Raw genomic sequence first — 13,735 nt, 5'->3', positions numbered from 1 at the left:
TTTTGTTCTCAATCATATCTTATATCGAATGATCTGACAATCACAAACAGGCCTACAGTAGCCTAGGTCTACTGCCTCATAACAACATACAATATGAATTTGGCATATTATTTGTTTACCAAGCTATAATGTTTAAAAAACACCTCTAAAAAAGACATTGGGTTAGTATCTCAAAGATATGCAATTATCTAGACCAACCCTAGCTCACAGTACCTTGAACTACAGGAGGCTTTTGGATAAAATGACATTGTGACACTGCATCTTACCTCCACCCTGTATAAACTCACCGAAAGGAAGCCGTCACTTCAGAATGAAATGAAAGGTATAACGTTCTAGTCTGTTAGGGATCATGACCTGATGTGAGGTAAAACACTATTTACTGTAAACTGATAGACATCAACTGACTCACTGCCTGGTTGCTCAACCAATGTTGTTATAGTCAATATAAGAAACATCATTTAATGCATTTTACAACATTTGTCAGATTACAGTTTGCAATTTACACATTTTATTCCAACTGTCATTTGAATTTTAAACAATAGTAAGAATTTCAGGCAATATTTCTGCATTTTCCACTGAATACGGTAAAAAAAAAAGATTATACAAAAGGAATATCACAGATCCAAAAAACTGCATAGGTTGAGGTGAAAAAGACAAAGAACCCAATGGAGACGTCCTTGTTTTATCAATATGATCATACAATGGGGATTAGGATTAAGACGACAGACTAGTCAGTCTGCTGCTCCATTTATTCACAGGACAGAACACATAACTCAGATTAATAATCTAGGCCAGTGTCTGAGAATTCAATGAAAACCAGTGTAGAATTTCTAGTGGTTTATGAAATCTTAGCACTCAAGAAGCACTACAGAACCACAATACCCAGTTCAGATTCTTGATGCAAGTCTTCTTGCCACAGTAACATAGAAACCATGCTGTACCACAGCACTGTACATCAACGGTCTTCTATAAAAAAAAAACACTGACCTTCAGTTCGCAAGCCAGCCATCAATGGCCTTAAGAGTAGGAAACACTTCCACTTGTTAACATATGATTGATGAATGCAATTTTTCATAGCAGAAATAGAATCAGTGGCACCTTTAGAGGCTACCTAAAAAAGGTGCTCTCTTATTCTGAAACGAGGAAGATGAAACCTGAGGTGCGTTCAGCTTGCTTAAACGTTTGCGGAACAGTTTGTACTGAACTACAACGTTTCCCCAAAAATGTTCTTGTACCTTCTTGAACAGATATTGAGGTACGTTTTCTGCCTTTGGGTGGGTGTGGCTTGATGCAATGAGTGGCGTATTTAAAAAAATATATTTAAAAAAGGGCAGTGGCCATGCTAATAGCGTTCCCCAACCCAACCACGTTTTTTAACTGGCCGTTCAGTATCGTTTCCGTTCAATTGAATGTTCCAGAACGTAAAAAAAAAACGTACTGAACGCACCACTGATGAAAGCTTGTTTTCAACCATGTCCCTTGGGCAGTTCCTCAGTCAGATGTAGTGCCAATAAGCATGGCTTCGTAAAAAGATGGAAACAAAGTAAAACGTGGTACAAAAGACAGGCGTATAAAGAAAGATGTAAAACAAAAGAAAAAGACAAAAAAAATGTTTCGTCACTCGTCACTGATGAGCTCCCAGTATAATAGTGGGATGTACCGTAGACATGGCAACAGGCAGAATGATGCTGAAAATAAATAGACAAATTAAAAGGACCTTTAATAATATGAATAAATTAGAAACAGGATATATACAAAAAAAATAGTAGCATTGAGGATATTTATGTACAATTGCCCAATGACAGTGGACGTTTAAAATGGCAATTCAGCATCTCAGGCCACTGGGAAGCTCTGTCGTCTCATGCAGGATGACGTTTATTGTCGTGAGTCTTGTCCTGGAGGCACAACTGAGCGATTTTGCCTTAGATAAGCCAGCTGCAAAGTCAAAATGGTCTATAATGTAAAAATTCATGAAAACACAATTGAGCTTTTTGGTCATAATTGAAGGTTAGGCATACGTGTTGACAGTGTAGTTACGGTTAAGGTTAGGTTTAAAATCAGATTTTATGGCTGTGCCAGCTAGACCACTCTGCAGAGCTGTTTCCAGAACAAGGTTCATGATGAAAAATGCTAACCTGCTCCCCTCATATCTTCAGAATAATTTCTCCATCATTCAATGAAAACAAAACCACTAAATACACTATATATACACAAAAATATGTAGACACCCCTTCAAATGAGTGGATTCAGCTATTTCAGCCACACCCGTTGCTGACAGATGTATAAAATCAAGCACAGAGCCATGCAATCTCTATAGACAAACATTGGCAGTAGAATGGCCTTACTGAAGAGCTCAGTGACTTTGAATGTGGCACCTTTCCAACAAGTCAGTCCCCGGTTGCAACACTCACTACAGCGTTCCAAACTGCCCCTGGAAGCAACGTCAGCACAATAACTGTTCTTTGGGAGCTTCATGAAATGGGTTTACATGGCCGAGCAGCTGCACACCAGCCTAAGATCACCATGCACAATGCCAAGCATCGGCTGGAGGGGTGTAAAGCTCGCTGCCATTGGACTCTGGAGCAGTGGAAACGCGTTCTCTGGAGTGATGAATCACGCTTCACCATCTGGCAGTCCGACTGACGAATTGGGTGAGGCGGATGCCAGGAGAACTATGCCCGAATGCATAATGTTAACTGTAAAGTTTGGAGGAGGAGGAATAATGGTCTGGGGCTGTTTTTCATGGTTCGGGTTAGTGAAGGGAAATCTTAATGCTACAGCATACAATGACATTCTAGACAATTATGTGCTTCCAACTTTGTGGCAACAATTTGGGGAAGGCTCTTTCCTGTTTCAGCATGACAATGCCCCCGTGCACAAAGTGAGGTCCATACCGAAATGGTTTGTCGAGATCGGTGTGGAAGAACTTGACTGGCCTGCACAGAGCCCTGACCTCAACCGCATCAAACACCATTGGGATGAATTGGAACGCCGACTGTGAGCCAGGTCTAATCACCCAACATCTGTACCCGACCTCACGAATGCTCATGGTTGAATGGAAGCAAATCCTCACAGCAGTTTTCCAACATCTAGTGGAAAGCCTTCCCAGAAGAGTAGAGGCTGTCACAGATGCAAGGGGGGGGGGGGGGGGGAGAGACCAACTCCATATTGATGCCCATGACTTCGGAATGAGATGTTCGACGAGCAGATGTCCACTTACTTTTGGAAGGTAGACTCAGCGATATGACATAGGTGCAGGAATGAACAGCAGAGTGGATTAATTTGCCAAGGCTCAACTTCGCCCGGCTACCATGCTGTAACAGCATGTAGCGAACCCGTGCACATGCGCAGATATTGGATGTGACTATGTGAGTGAAGTTTTGCATCTCGCTCATCTCAATATCTGCAGTGCTGCTCGTGGCAACGTCATTTCGCTGAGTCTACCTTCAACCAGCGGCTGCACTGATATCACTTCTCAAATAATAGATTGTGAAAGGTCTTAGGGTTACTCCTTTCCTGAAAATAACTAAAAACCATTGCAGAACATTGGAGTTTTAATCTGAATGTTTGAACAACCAAAGCCTTAAAATACATGCCTTAGATATTTGATGGAATATGGATGGTATTATTCAGATGGATGGTATTATTCAAAACACACATTTGGGAATGATTTACAAATAGTGTGTATAATTACAGGGCAACGCTTATTGAACTTTGTAGTAAGAACAAAGAAAAACTTTAAAACAATGAAGAGAGTAGAAAATAGTAATTTACAGCATTGGCACAAAAACATTGCAGCAGGACTCATGGTCCCCTTCCTGAGAGGAGACTGAGTGATCGTCAGTAGCCTTTTTTAGTCTTCTTCTAGAAACGCTGTGAATATAAAATGAAAAATAACAAACAATATTCTCCTCTCATCTTCTTTAAGAGTGCCTGGGGAGGGGTATTCCATGCATAGCAATTCTAATTTGTTTCATGGAAGTGTCTGCGTAGTGAAAGTTCCACCCACCTCGGTCAACTACAAACAGCACCTCAAGCTGACAAGAATGGCCACAATGTAGAGGGGAAATGTTCATCTGAAATAACTGTGGCCTGATTATAATACCGAATATTCCAGGTTTTAGAACAAATTTGATCAAAAACATAAAGCGATATCCTGACAACAGTACCCCTCAGAGTTGCTTCTCAAGCAGTCTGTGGGAATAGATTGGAAGACATACCAGAACAAGAACCCATCCTTAAACATGGAATCTCATTGGAGAGGAACCAATAGGGATATGAGAAATCTGTTATTTCTTTAGATCTCCAAAGGTGTACCTCTAAAGAGATGGGGGGGGGTGGAGCTACCGCACAATGTCAATAGGAGCACAGTTACTGACAGGTATGAATGTAGATGAACTCAAAATAAACCAGTAGATTAGTGCTGTCCTTTTCAAAATCAGAAGGATATCAACATCAATCAAGTAACAAACTAACGATATCGTCACATTGAATAATTATACTATAGGTCAGGAGCAGGTGTGTGGTCATTGGGAGTTCAGTTCCAGGTGCAACAGAGGTCAGTCTGGCTGTATCCAAAGCACCGTTCCCCTCTCCCCTTCCAACAGGAGCCCTATAATACCTCAGGTTCTCGACTAAAGGTTCTCCCCGGGCTGGTATTGTGGCTCAGTGGAGGTAAAGTAGTCTTCCAGGAAGCCCTGCAGGTACTCGAATGTGGGCCTCTCCTCAGCGTCCTTCCTCCAGCAGGTGAACATGAGGTCATGGAGGGAGTCAGGGCACTCAGCAGGACAAGGCATCCTGTAACCACGTTCCACCTGGTCCAGCACCTCCCGATTCACCATGCCTGGGGGGAGAGAGCGAGAGAGAGGAAAGGGACAGGGAGAACACAAACATCATTATACAGGGGCCGAATGGCAGGAGAGATAGATACTGCATTGACCTTCATGGTTTCAAAAAGGTTAACGGCCAACAGTGTCTTCACATAGGTAGACTCGCTTGCCAGCAGTGTGCGTCTTTGGGATGTGCTCACAGTGGTAAGCAACTCTATCAGACAAGGGATACTTTCACCAAAGCGACATCTTTGCAGATTCACAGTTGCTACCTGGATATGGTACTCTCCCCTTGGTGGCCAGTTCTGTCAGTAAGACCCCGAACGACCAGACGTCTGATTTGATGGTGAAGCGGCCATACAGCGCGGCTTCAGGAGCCGTCCACTTGATGGGGAACTTTGCTCCTGCAAGGGTAGGAGACACACGTCAGACAATACTCTAATTCAAGTTGTGGTGAGAAAACCTGAGAATAAAAATGCATGCCAATTGGTCTGGCGGGCCAAAACATTGAGAGGAGAGAGAGAGAGAAAAAAACAGAGACAGACAAAAGGAAGAGATGGTAATCAGCCCCCTCTACTGGTCTTACCCTGCCTGGCAGTGTACTCATTGTCCTCTATGAGACGGGCCAGTCCAAAGTCAGCCACTTTACAAACCAAGTTGTCTCCCACTAGAATGTTGGCAGCCCTGAGGTCTCTGTGGACGTAGTTCATCCTCTCTACATACGCCATTCCTGAGGCAATCTGACGAGAAGACACATGTTTAGGTTTGACTAAAACAGCCAGTGTGTGTGTGTGTGTGTGTGTGTGTGTGTGTGTGTGTGTGTGTAATACTAGACAGTATTTACACTGACCATCTCTAAACTTGCTTACCTGTGAGGCCATGTCAACGAGCTGAGGAAGGCGGAGCATCTTTCCCATGTCTCCCTTCAGGAAGTCCAACAAGCTTCCTTGTCCCATGTACTCCGTGACAATATAGATAGGTTCTTCAGACACCACGGCGTACAGCTGGACCAGTTTTTCATGTCTCAGCTTCTTCATGACCTGGGCCTCCATAAGGAATGCCTCGGGGGACATGGTACCGGTCTTCAGGGTCTTGACCGCTACCCGCGTTGTCCCGTTCCACGTGCCTACATAAAGGTTGCACAGCTAGTTGTGTTGTTGTGGTAACCATTTCTAGCGTCAGATTATGTTTTCAAAACTGTCAAATATGTGCCAACTGCCAAGGAATGTGTCGATGCAATGACAAATGCACTCTGTAGACATGTTTAGTTCCTCTACATGGCAGTACCCTCTGCTTTGTTTGAGAGGATCAGCTGGTTTAGGGAGTAGGCTGAAGATCAGAATGGATCCCACTGATCAACTGATTCATAAAGTAACTTATTAAATCACAACATAGCATTGTTTTTTAGGATTCCCATTAGCTACTGCACATGCAGCAGCTACTCTTTCTGGGGTCCACATAAAAACGTACAAATTCATGACAAAGTACAGAACAGTTACATTAAAATATATATATATAAAACAATTCAAATGAAATAAGAGTTATATATTGGAAAGACACCAAGAGACAACAAATATACTATTTACACACTATTCATACTCTTATATACAGTTCAATTAGCTCGTAGTGGAGAGAGGCTGTCTTACCCATCCAGACCTCTCCGAAGCATCCCTGTCCCAGCTTGAGGTCGAGGCATAGAGAGTCCCTGGGGATCTCCCAGGCATCGCGGGCCAGCCCCTGGGTCTGAGGCTTTAGTACGGGACATACCTCAGTCAGACAGTGGCACAGTCCGTCTGCATGCTCTGAGAGGACAGGGAAGAAAACACGGTGAGCTCTAATATCACCTTCTGGTAGTGTTATTTGTTCGTCACGCATAGTCTCTTCTCAGAGGTATTCGCTTAGAGGTAATTGGTTGAGATGTTTACACTTGTACAGTGTGTGACTCACTGTGGTAGTGTGTGACCAGCTGATGTATGTTGTTAAACTGAGTGCGTGAGGTGATGTAGAAGCCTCCACTGTCCAGCTTTCTAATCTTGTAGTGTTTCACATTCAGTCCTTTAGTGTTGTCATAGTCCAGGACTGACAGACAGTAGGCACCTAGGAAGAGGTACATTAGAAACAGGAAATCAGTAAAGCAAGCAAGATAACCTTGGACAAGAAATATTGTCTAATCCTTTATTCACATTTCCATTAGATGATGCCTTTAGCGACTCCTAGTCTTCCTGAGGCCCAAAGGAAGAATAGTTTGAAAGAAATGGCTTTATTAGTGTATATTATTATATATATTTTGTGTTCACAACCACGTTCCATTCCTTGTGGTCCCACAAAACAAAACAATTACATCCAGTCTGCCACCAGAGGGCGGCACCAGCCCAGTGAGCCAGCCTGACGAGTGAACTCAAAGAACCCCTGGGCAATTCCCCCTCCTTCCCTCTCTGTTTAAACTGGGTGATATGCCTCTGGTTGTCGAACGTTGCAGATAGAGATTTCACGAATAGAGCCGACATGATTCCTTATTCTTTGTTATCTAGAGGCATGTTTACATAACTTACACAGGGCCCTGCTAAACGCGCCCCTGGTTCCTCAATGACCTACTTCTGTCTTACTCACTCACCCGAGGGCTCCCCACTGCTCCCACTCAGTTCCCGGCAACGCCCCCCACCCGCCCCCTCCCTCCACCTCTCTTTACCCTCTCTTTCTCCGCTGAGCTCCGCCCATGGAGAGCGTGTGTGCGCGACACTACTGTGGCTGTGCTGTAGTGCAGCAGCTGACGATCAGAGGCATCGAACTCCGCTGTGCCCCAGGGGCGTCACATCGAATCCACAAATCAAATTTTATTTGTCACATGCTTGGTAAATAAGAATGAGTTCTTAATTGACTTGCCTAGTTAAATAAAAGGTTAACAAATGATTAGGAACACCTTCCTAATATTGAGTTGCATCCCCTCCTTTTGCCCTCAGAACAGCCTCAATTTGTCGGGGCATGAACTCTACAAGGTGTCGAAAGCGTCCCACACGGATGCTGGCCCATGTAGACTCCAATGCTTCCTACAGTTGTGTCAAGTTGGCTGAATGTCTGTTGGGTGTTGGGCCATTCTTGATACACACAGGAAACTGTTGAGCATGAAAAATCCAGCAGCGTTGCAGTTCTTGACACAAACCGGTGCACCCGACGTGTATTTCTATACCCCCTTCAAAAGGACCCCACATTGTTTGTCGCACATTCACCCTCTGAATGGCACACACACACAATCCTTGTCTCAATTCTTAGTTTAGAAATCAGAGGTTAGCTTTTTCTACATAAAAGGGTTGCGGAATAGCTATTTTAAAAGAACATGGTTGCACAGCTACACGGCTTGATCCCCAGAAAAGGACAATTCCCACGGGCCAGCATTCCAATGTGGTCTTAATTGTCAGTGGAGATGCTTTGGTGAAATCTATGAGGTGTTTCCACTGGAGATGCCAGCCTCAGACACTCACCTTTGGTGGTCTCACTCTCTCTCACCAGGAACGTCCCTCTCCTGTTGTCCAAACTCAAGAGGAGCCTCTCCGAGTCGCGACGTGTGATCTTCCCAAAATACCACCTAGGGAAGAGAGGGAAGAGAGCACGGGGACACATGGACCAGGTTGAGAGGAAGGGAGAAAGAAAAAAAAGTGTGGCTGTGTGTGTGTGTGAGAGAGAGAGAGAGAGAGAGAGAGAGAGAGAGAGCGCGCGCGATATAACTGCCTTCTGTGCATGCCCCAATCAAAGAAGTATTGCATTCTGATTACTGCCCCTTACCTGGAAGCCATAGGCAATCTGAGATGACTGGTAGGATAAAGGTAAGAAATGGAATCATTACACAGGTTAGTTTGTGTGTGTGTTATTATCCACGTGTGTGTCTGTGCATGTCAGCTTGTGGAGTGTGTGTATGCCTTCAAGGTGCATAGAGAGATACTGTAGATGGAGCTCCTTTTGAATTCCATCAGAGAAGGAGAGAAGAGAGAGGAGAGAGGAGAGAAGAGAGAAGAGAGGAGAGAGAGAAGGGAGGGAGGGATTTACTCTTCTGCCTGGATGGAGTCGGAAGGAGCCACATAATTGCTGGGGATGTAACCACTTTCTCCAGTGGTCAGAGAGCGAGCCAGCCACCAGTCCCCTTCTCTGCGGAGACAAGAACGGAACGGTTTCACAGATGGTCTCCTTTGCAAGTCTGTGATTCCAGTTTACGTGGGGTGATTTGGATTCTACTTCATATGGTGGGATACTTAAGACAGGACTCTTGAGTGAAGGAAACACTTTGCACACAGTACATTCACATTGGGAGGCAAATATTGAATACAGTCTTCACAGAGGCTCTTCTTCACATTTCCAATAGACCGGGACTACGGTGAAACAGTAACACGCGCTCATACAGGGACGACTCAACGGGAGGAAATGATTTACAATATCCGTAGACTACAGGGCGGTTTCGTGAAGACAGATTAAAACTCCCGGACTAAGAGGATGCGTCAATGAAGATTCTCCATTAAACTCCAATAGATTCTCTAGGATTAGGCTTAATCTGTGTCCAGGAAATCAACCCTACAACTACTAGGAACACTAAAGGAATGGATGCAGGGTGGATTCAAACACAAACGTGTACTATGACACCATTAACCAAATGCCGGGAAGTTATCATGTGAACCAGCAACTATGATGTATTAGTGACGTGAACACACACACACACACACACACACACACACACACACACACACACACACACACACACACACACACACACACACACACACACACACACACACACACACACACACACACACACACACACACACACACACACACACACGACACCAAAGACAAGAGAAGCTTCACTGACCTGCTGTTCAACTTTCTCCTACATACAATTACAAAAAAGGTACGGAGAAATAGTTTGGGGAGATGGAGAGAGAGAATAGATGCGAAGGGGGTGGATGGGGTTAAAAAAAAGAGACAGAAAGCGTGTTAGCGAAGCAGATTCCTAGTTAGAGATACAGTATACAGAACCATTACAACAGGTATCCGCCACCCCCCCATCCCAACACTACAGCGGAACCTAGCTCCCTTTGCAAAGACATACAGTACAGCCATTAAACCAGAAGTCTGTCTAAAGATCACACTGTATGTACATGGAAACAAGGTTATTGACTGATTGCATAGAAAGAAGAGACATTCAGCAGCATACCTAAAACAGAGGACAGATAATATAATTGGTGCAGACCTAATATTAACACCAAGAAAGCTTCAGAACACGATACCAAGTGCATGGTGCAGAAATAAAGTTGAGAACGGGTTGGCTCATAACACAGGAAATGGTGAAACATTATCTTGTGGTTATCATATCTCGGTGAGTTCACAGAGTGGACGTATTTGACCTGGTAACCCTAAGGGAATAGCTGTAACAGCTTTGGGGGCAGATGCACTAATCACAATAATCCACTATAGTTCTATTGTCCTCAGCTCAGGCCTTCTAGGTCAACACTTTGTTGTAGCTAGAGTATTGGGGGCTCGGCTCACTAGAATATGGTCCCACTGCACTTCTATTGATTAGAGAAAGACTCAAATTTGTAAAAGCAGCACAGACTGACATTATTAGAATGAATGGTCATTTGTCACTTTAACATATACATTTAAATGACAGTTATTTCGCAGACAATTATCGAGCAAGACTTCAACTAAGGTAGAGGCAGCAGGAAGGGACTAGTCGCAGCAGGAAGGGGCTAGTCGCAGCAGGAAGGGGCTAGTAACAAACGGGAAGGGGGTTGAAACATATCAGCCTCCAAGTGGACGCACCAGTGAGATGAACAGCTGTACTTCTATGAATGAGCAGGAGAAAATAGGAAGTCTACAACAAAAACGTGTCAGCTCACACAAAACAGATACTGGTAAAGGGAGACTGTTTCTATGGATACGGGCTTTACAAAGGGCGGGTGACTGACACAGGGTTTGGGGGCAAAACAGCCAGCCAGCGCAGCAAGAGACCAGACATGCAGACTACGGTGTGTGTGTGTGAGAGAGAGAGCGAGAATGTGGGGGGGCATGTGCGTCTATCCCTGGGGATATGTCCCCATCCTCATCTTATGCTAATATGTTTATTCTATTCTACTGGGCCATTTAGTTTATGTTCATATTCTTATATTTGATTTATTCTTATTGTTGCATTGTTTAGAAGGAAGCTGCAAGTAAGTATTTCGTTGGACAATGTACAGTTGAAGTCAGAAGTTTACGTACACCTTAGCCAAATCCATTTAAACTCAGTTTTTCACAATTCCTGACATTTAATCCTAGTATAAATTACCTATCATAGGTTAGTTAGGATCACCACTTTATTTTAAGAATGTGAAATGTCAGAATAATAGTAGAGTGAATGATTTATTTCGGCTTTATTTTTTTAATCATCAGATTCCCAGTGGGTCAGAAGTTTACATGCTGCCAAATACTAATTGAGTGTATTGCCTTTAAATTGGGTCAAACATTTCAGATAGCCATCCACAAGCTTTCCACTATAAGTAGGGTGAATTTTGGCCCATTCCTCCTGATAGAGCTGTTGTAACAGAGTCCGGTTTGTAGGCCAGGGCTTTGTGATGGCCACTCCAATACCTTGACTTTGTTGTACTGAAGCCATTTTGCCACAACTTTGGAAGTATGCTGGGGTCAATGTCCATTTGGAAGACCCATTTGCGAACAAGCTTCAACTTCCTGTCTGATGTCTTGAGATGTTGCTTCAATATATCCACATCATTTTCCTCCTCATGATGCCATCTATTTTGTGAAGTGCACCAGTCCCTCCTGCAACAAAGCACCCACACAACATGGATGCTGCCACCCCCGTGCTTCATGGTTGGGATGGTGTTCTTCGGCTAGCAAGTCTCCCCCTTTCTCCGATGGTCATTATGGCCAAACAGTTCTATTTTTGTTTCATCAGACCAGAGGACATTTCCCCAAAATGTATGTGCAGATGCACACTGTAGTCTGGCTTTTTGTATGGCGGTTTTAAAGCAATGGCTTCTTCCTTGCTGAGCGGCCTTTCAGGTTATGCCGATATAGGACTCGTTTTACTGTGGATATAGATACTTTTGTACCCGTTTCCTCCAGCATCTTCACAAGGTCCTTTGCTGTTGTTCTGGGATCGATTTGCACTTTTCAAACCAAAGTACGTTCATCTCTAGGAGACAGAACGCGTCTCCTTCCTGAGCGGTATGACGGCTGCGTGGTCCCATGGTGTTTATACTTTTGTTTGTACTATTGTTTGTACAGATGAACGTGGTACCTTCAGGCGTTTGGAAACTGCTCCCAAGGATGAACCAGACTTGTGGAGGCCTACAATTTTTTGGCTGATTTCTTTTGATTTTCCGATGATGTCAAGCAAAGAGACACTGAGTTTGAAGGCAGGTCTTGAAATACATCCACATGTACACCTTCAATTGACTCAAACAATGTCAATGAGCCTATCAGAAGCTTATAAAGCCATGACATCATTTTCTGGAATTTTCCAAGCTGTTTAAAGGCACAGTCAACTTAGTGTATGTAAACGTCTGTCCCACTGGAATTGGGATGCAGTGAATTATAAGTGAAATAATCTTGTCTGTAAACAATTGTTGGGAAAATGACTTGTGTCATGCACAAAGAAGTCCTAACCGACTTGCCAAAACTATAGTTTGTTAACAAGAAATTTGTGGAGTGGTTGAAAAACGAGTTTTAATGACTTCAACCTAAGTGTATGTAAACTTCCAACTTCAACTGTATATCATGCGTTTCCCGTACATACGACTAATCAAACGTGATACTTGAAAAACTCATCCCAGTGTGTGTGGAGTTGCCTCACATGTTGTTCACTATTTGTAGCCGTTCCCCCTTCCTGAAAGACAGATCGGAGGCAGTGCGAGACTCGTAGTCATACAGCGCCATGAACGTCGTCACACCTCCTGTGGGGGAGATGCAGACAGACACTCATACCTCAGAGGATGGGTCATCAAATATTAAGTGATATTGCAATACCATTTTTAAAAATACAGTACTATTCATATATGCAGAGTAAACTGTGTAGCTTTTCCATAAAGGGTATAAAACATACATTGTACTGAATAAGATTTGCATGTACTACAGTAGTCAGTAGCATCAAATAAGTAGCATTCAATGCACCTCTGTCTGTTTTAGATAATCTTACCTTTAGTGAAATTAATCACTATAGTGATTTAATCATTTATTTATATTCCATTCTAGGTATTAGTGGGGTATCTGGGCCCTACAGTCTTACCTGCAAGTGTCCCTCTGTTAGGAGACGTGACACTATTGGCGGACTCCACTCCCCCAAACAGTGCCAGCTCCGGGGTATTGATCAGCGGCTGAGTGGACCGGCGTGTTCCGCCCACTGCTGGACTCAGATTGGGCGTGAGGGTGTGCTGGGCAGGGCTGATGTTGTAGCTGCCACCCCCTCCTCCTAAACTGATGTTACCATCAAGACTCCGTGTCCGAAGGCCTGCGTCTTTGGGCTTGCTCTTGGTTCCCCCCATGGCCTAAGCCTGTAAGACAGACAGAGAGACTTATGAGCTTTTGCACTTTAAGCAAAGACAATAAAATGCTGGGAGTTTGAGCTGTTTAATTAATCCAATAAGATATTGCACAGTTCAGACTTCTCCTTTCTACATGATGGTATAGGCTTAGAATAGCTAGAATAATCTTCAGCCAAACACCATTCGATACCTAGATACTGTATATTATTTTGTTTGGCCAATAGGCTGTTGGTCGACCAATATTTTTTTAGTCGAGCAGTAGCAAATATATATAGCACATGAGACATATCATATTTCACGCCTGTCTGCGTGGATTGATCCATTGGAGGCCGCAGGGTTGGCACACCAGTAGTACATTTACCACTAACTTCTTGGTGA

At 43.7% G+C, this 13,735-nt stretch overlaps 1 protein-coding gene across 2 annotated transcripts in view; it reads right to left on the bottom strand.

Moving 5' to 3' along the window:
* Positions 1-3,145: 3,145 nt before the first annotated feature.
* LOC124046024 (proto-oncogene tyrosine-protein kinase Src-like) overlaps positions 3,146-13,735 on the bottom strand; it is a 41,461-nt gene continuing 30,871 nt past the window's right edge. Inside the window, exons 2-12 of one of the 2 annotated variants that reach the window (XM_046365952.1) lie at positions 13,102-13,366; positions 12,670-12,769; positions 9,685-9,702; positions 8,871-8,969; positions 8,309-8,412; positions 6,777-6,926; positions 6,476-6,631; positions 5,699-5,955; positions 5,416-5,569; positions 5,102-5,233; positions 3,146-4,843 (exon numbers count right to left, since the gene is read on the bottom strand). In XM_046365952.1, coding sequence (XP_046221908.1) covers positions 4,635-4,843; positions 5,102-5,233; positions 5,416-5,569; positions 5,699-5,955; positions 6,476-6,631; positions 6,777-6,926; positions 8,309-8,412; positions 8,871-8,969; positions 9,685-9,702; positions 12,670-12,769; positions 13,102-13,357 — 1,635 coding nt within the window. In that variant the 5' untranslated portion in view covers positions 13,358-13,366 and the 3' untranslated portion in view covers positions 3,146-4,634. The remainder of the gene's footprint in view (positions 4,844-5,101; positions 5,234-5,415; positions 5,570-5,698; positions 5,956-6,475; positions 6,632-6,776; positions 6,927-8,308; positions 8,413-8,870; positions 8,970-9,684; positions 9,703-12,669; positions 12,770-13,101; positions 13,367-13,735) is intronic. The other variant, XM_046365954.1, reaches the window with a different exon arrangement.

Source organism: Oncorhynchus gorbuscha, linkage group LG10, assembly GCF_021184085.1.
Source record: "Oncorhynchus gorbuscha isolate QuinsamMale2020 ecotype Even-year linkage group LG10, OgorEven_v1.0, whole genome shotgun sequence".
Lineage (NCBI taxonomy): Eukaryota > Metazoa > Chordata > Actinopteri > Salmoniformes > Salmonidae > Oncorhynchus > Oncorhynchus gorbuscha.
Note: the sequence above shows the minus strand (reverse complement) of the source record. Positions and strands in the feature narration are given on the sequence as shown.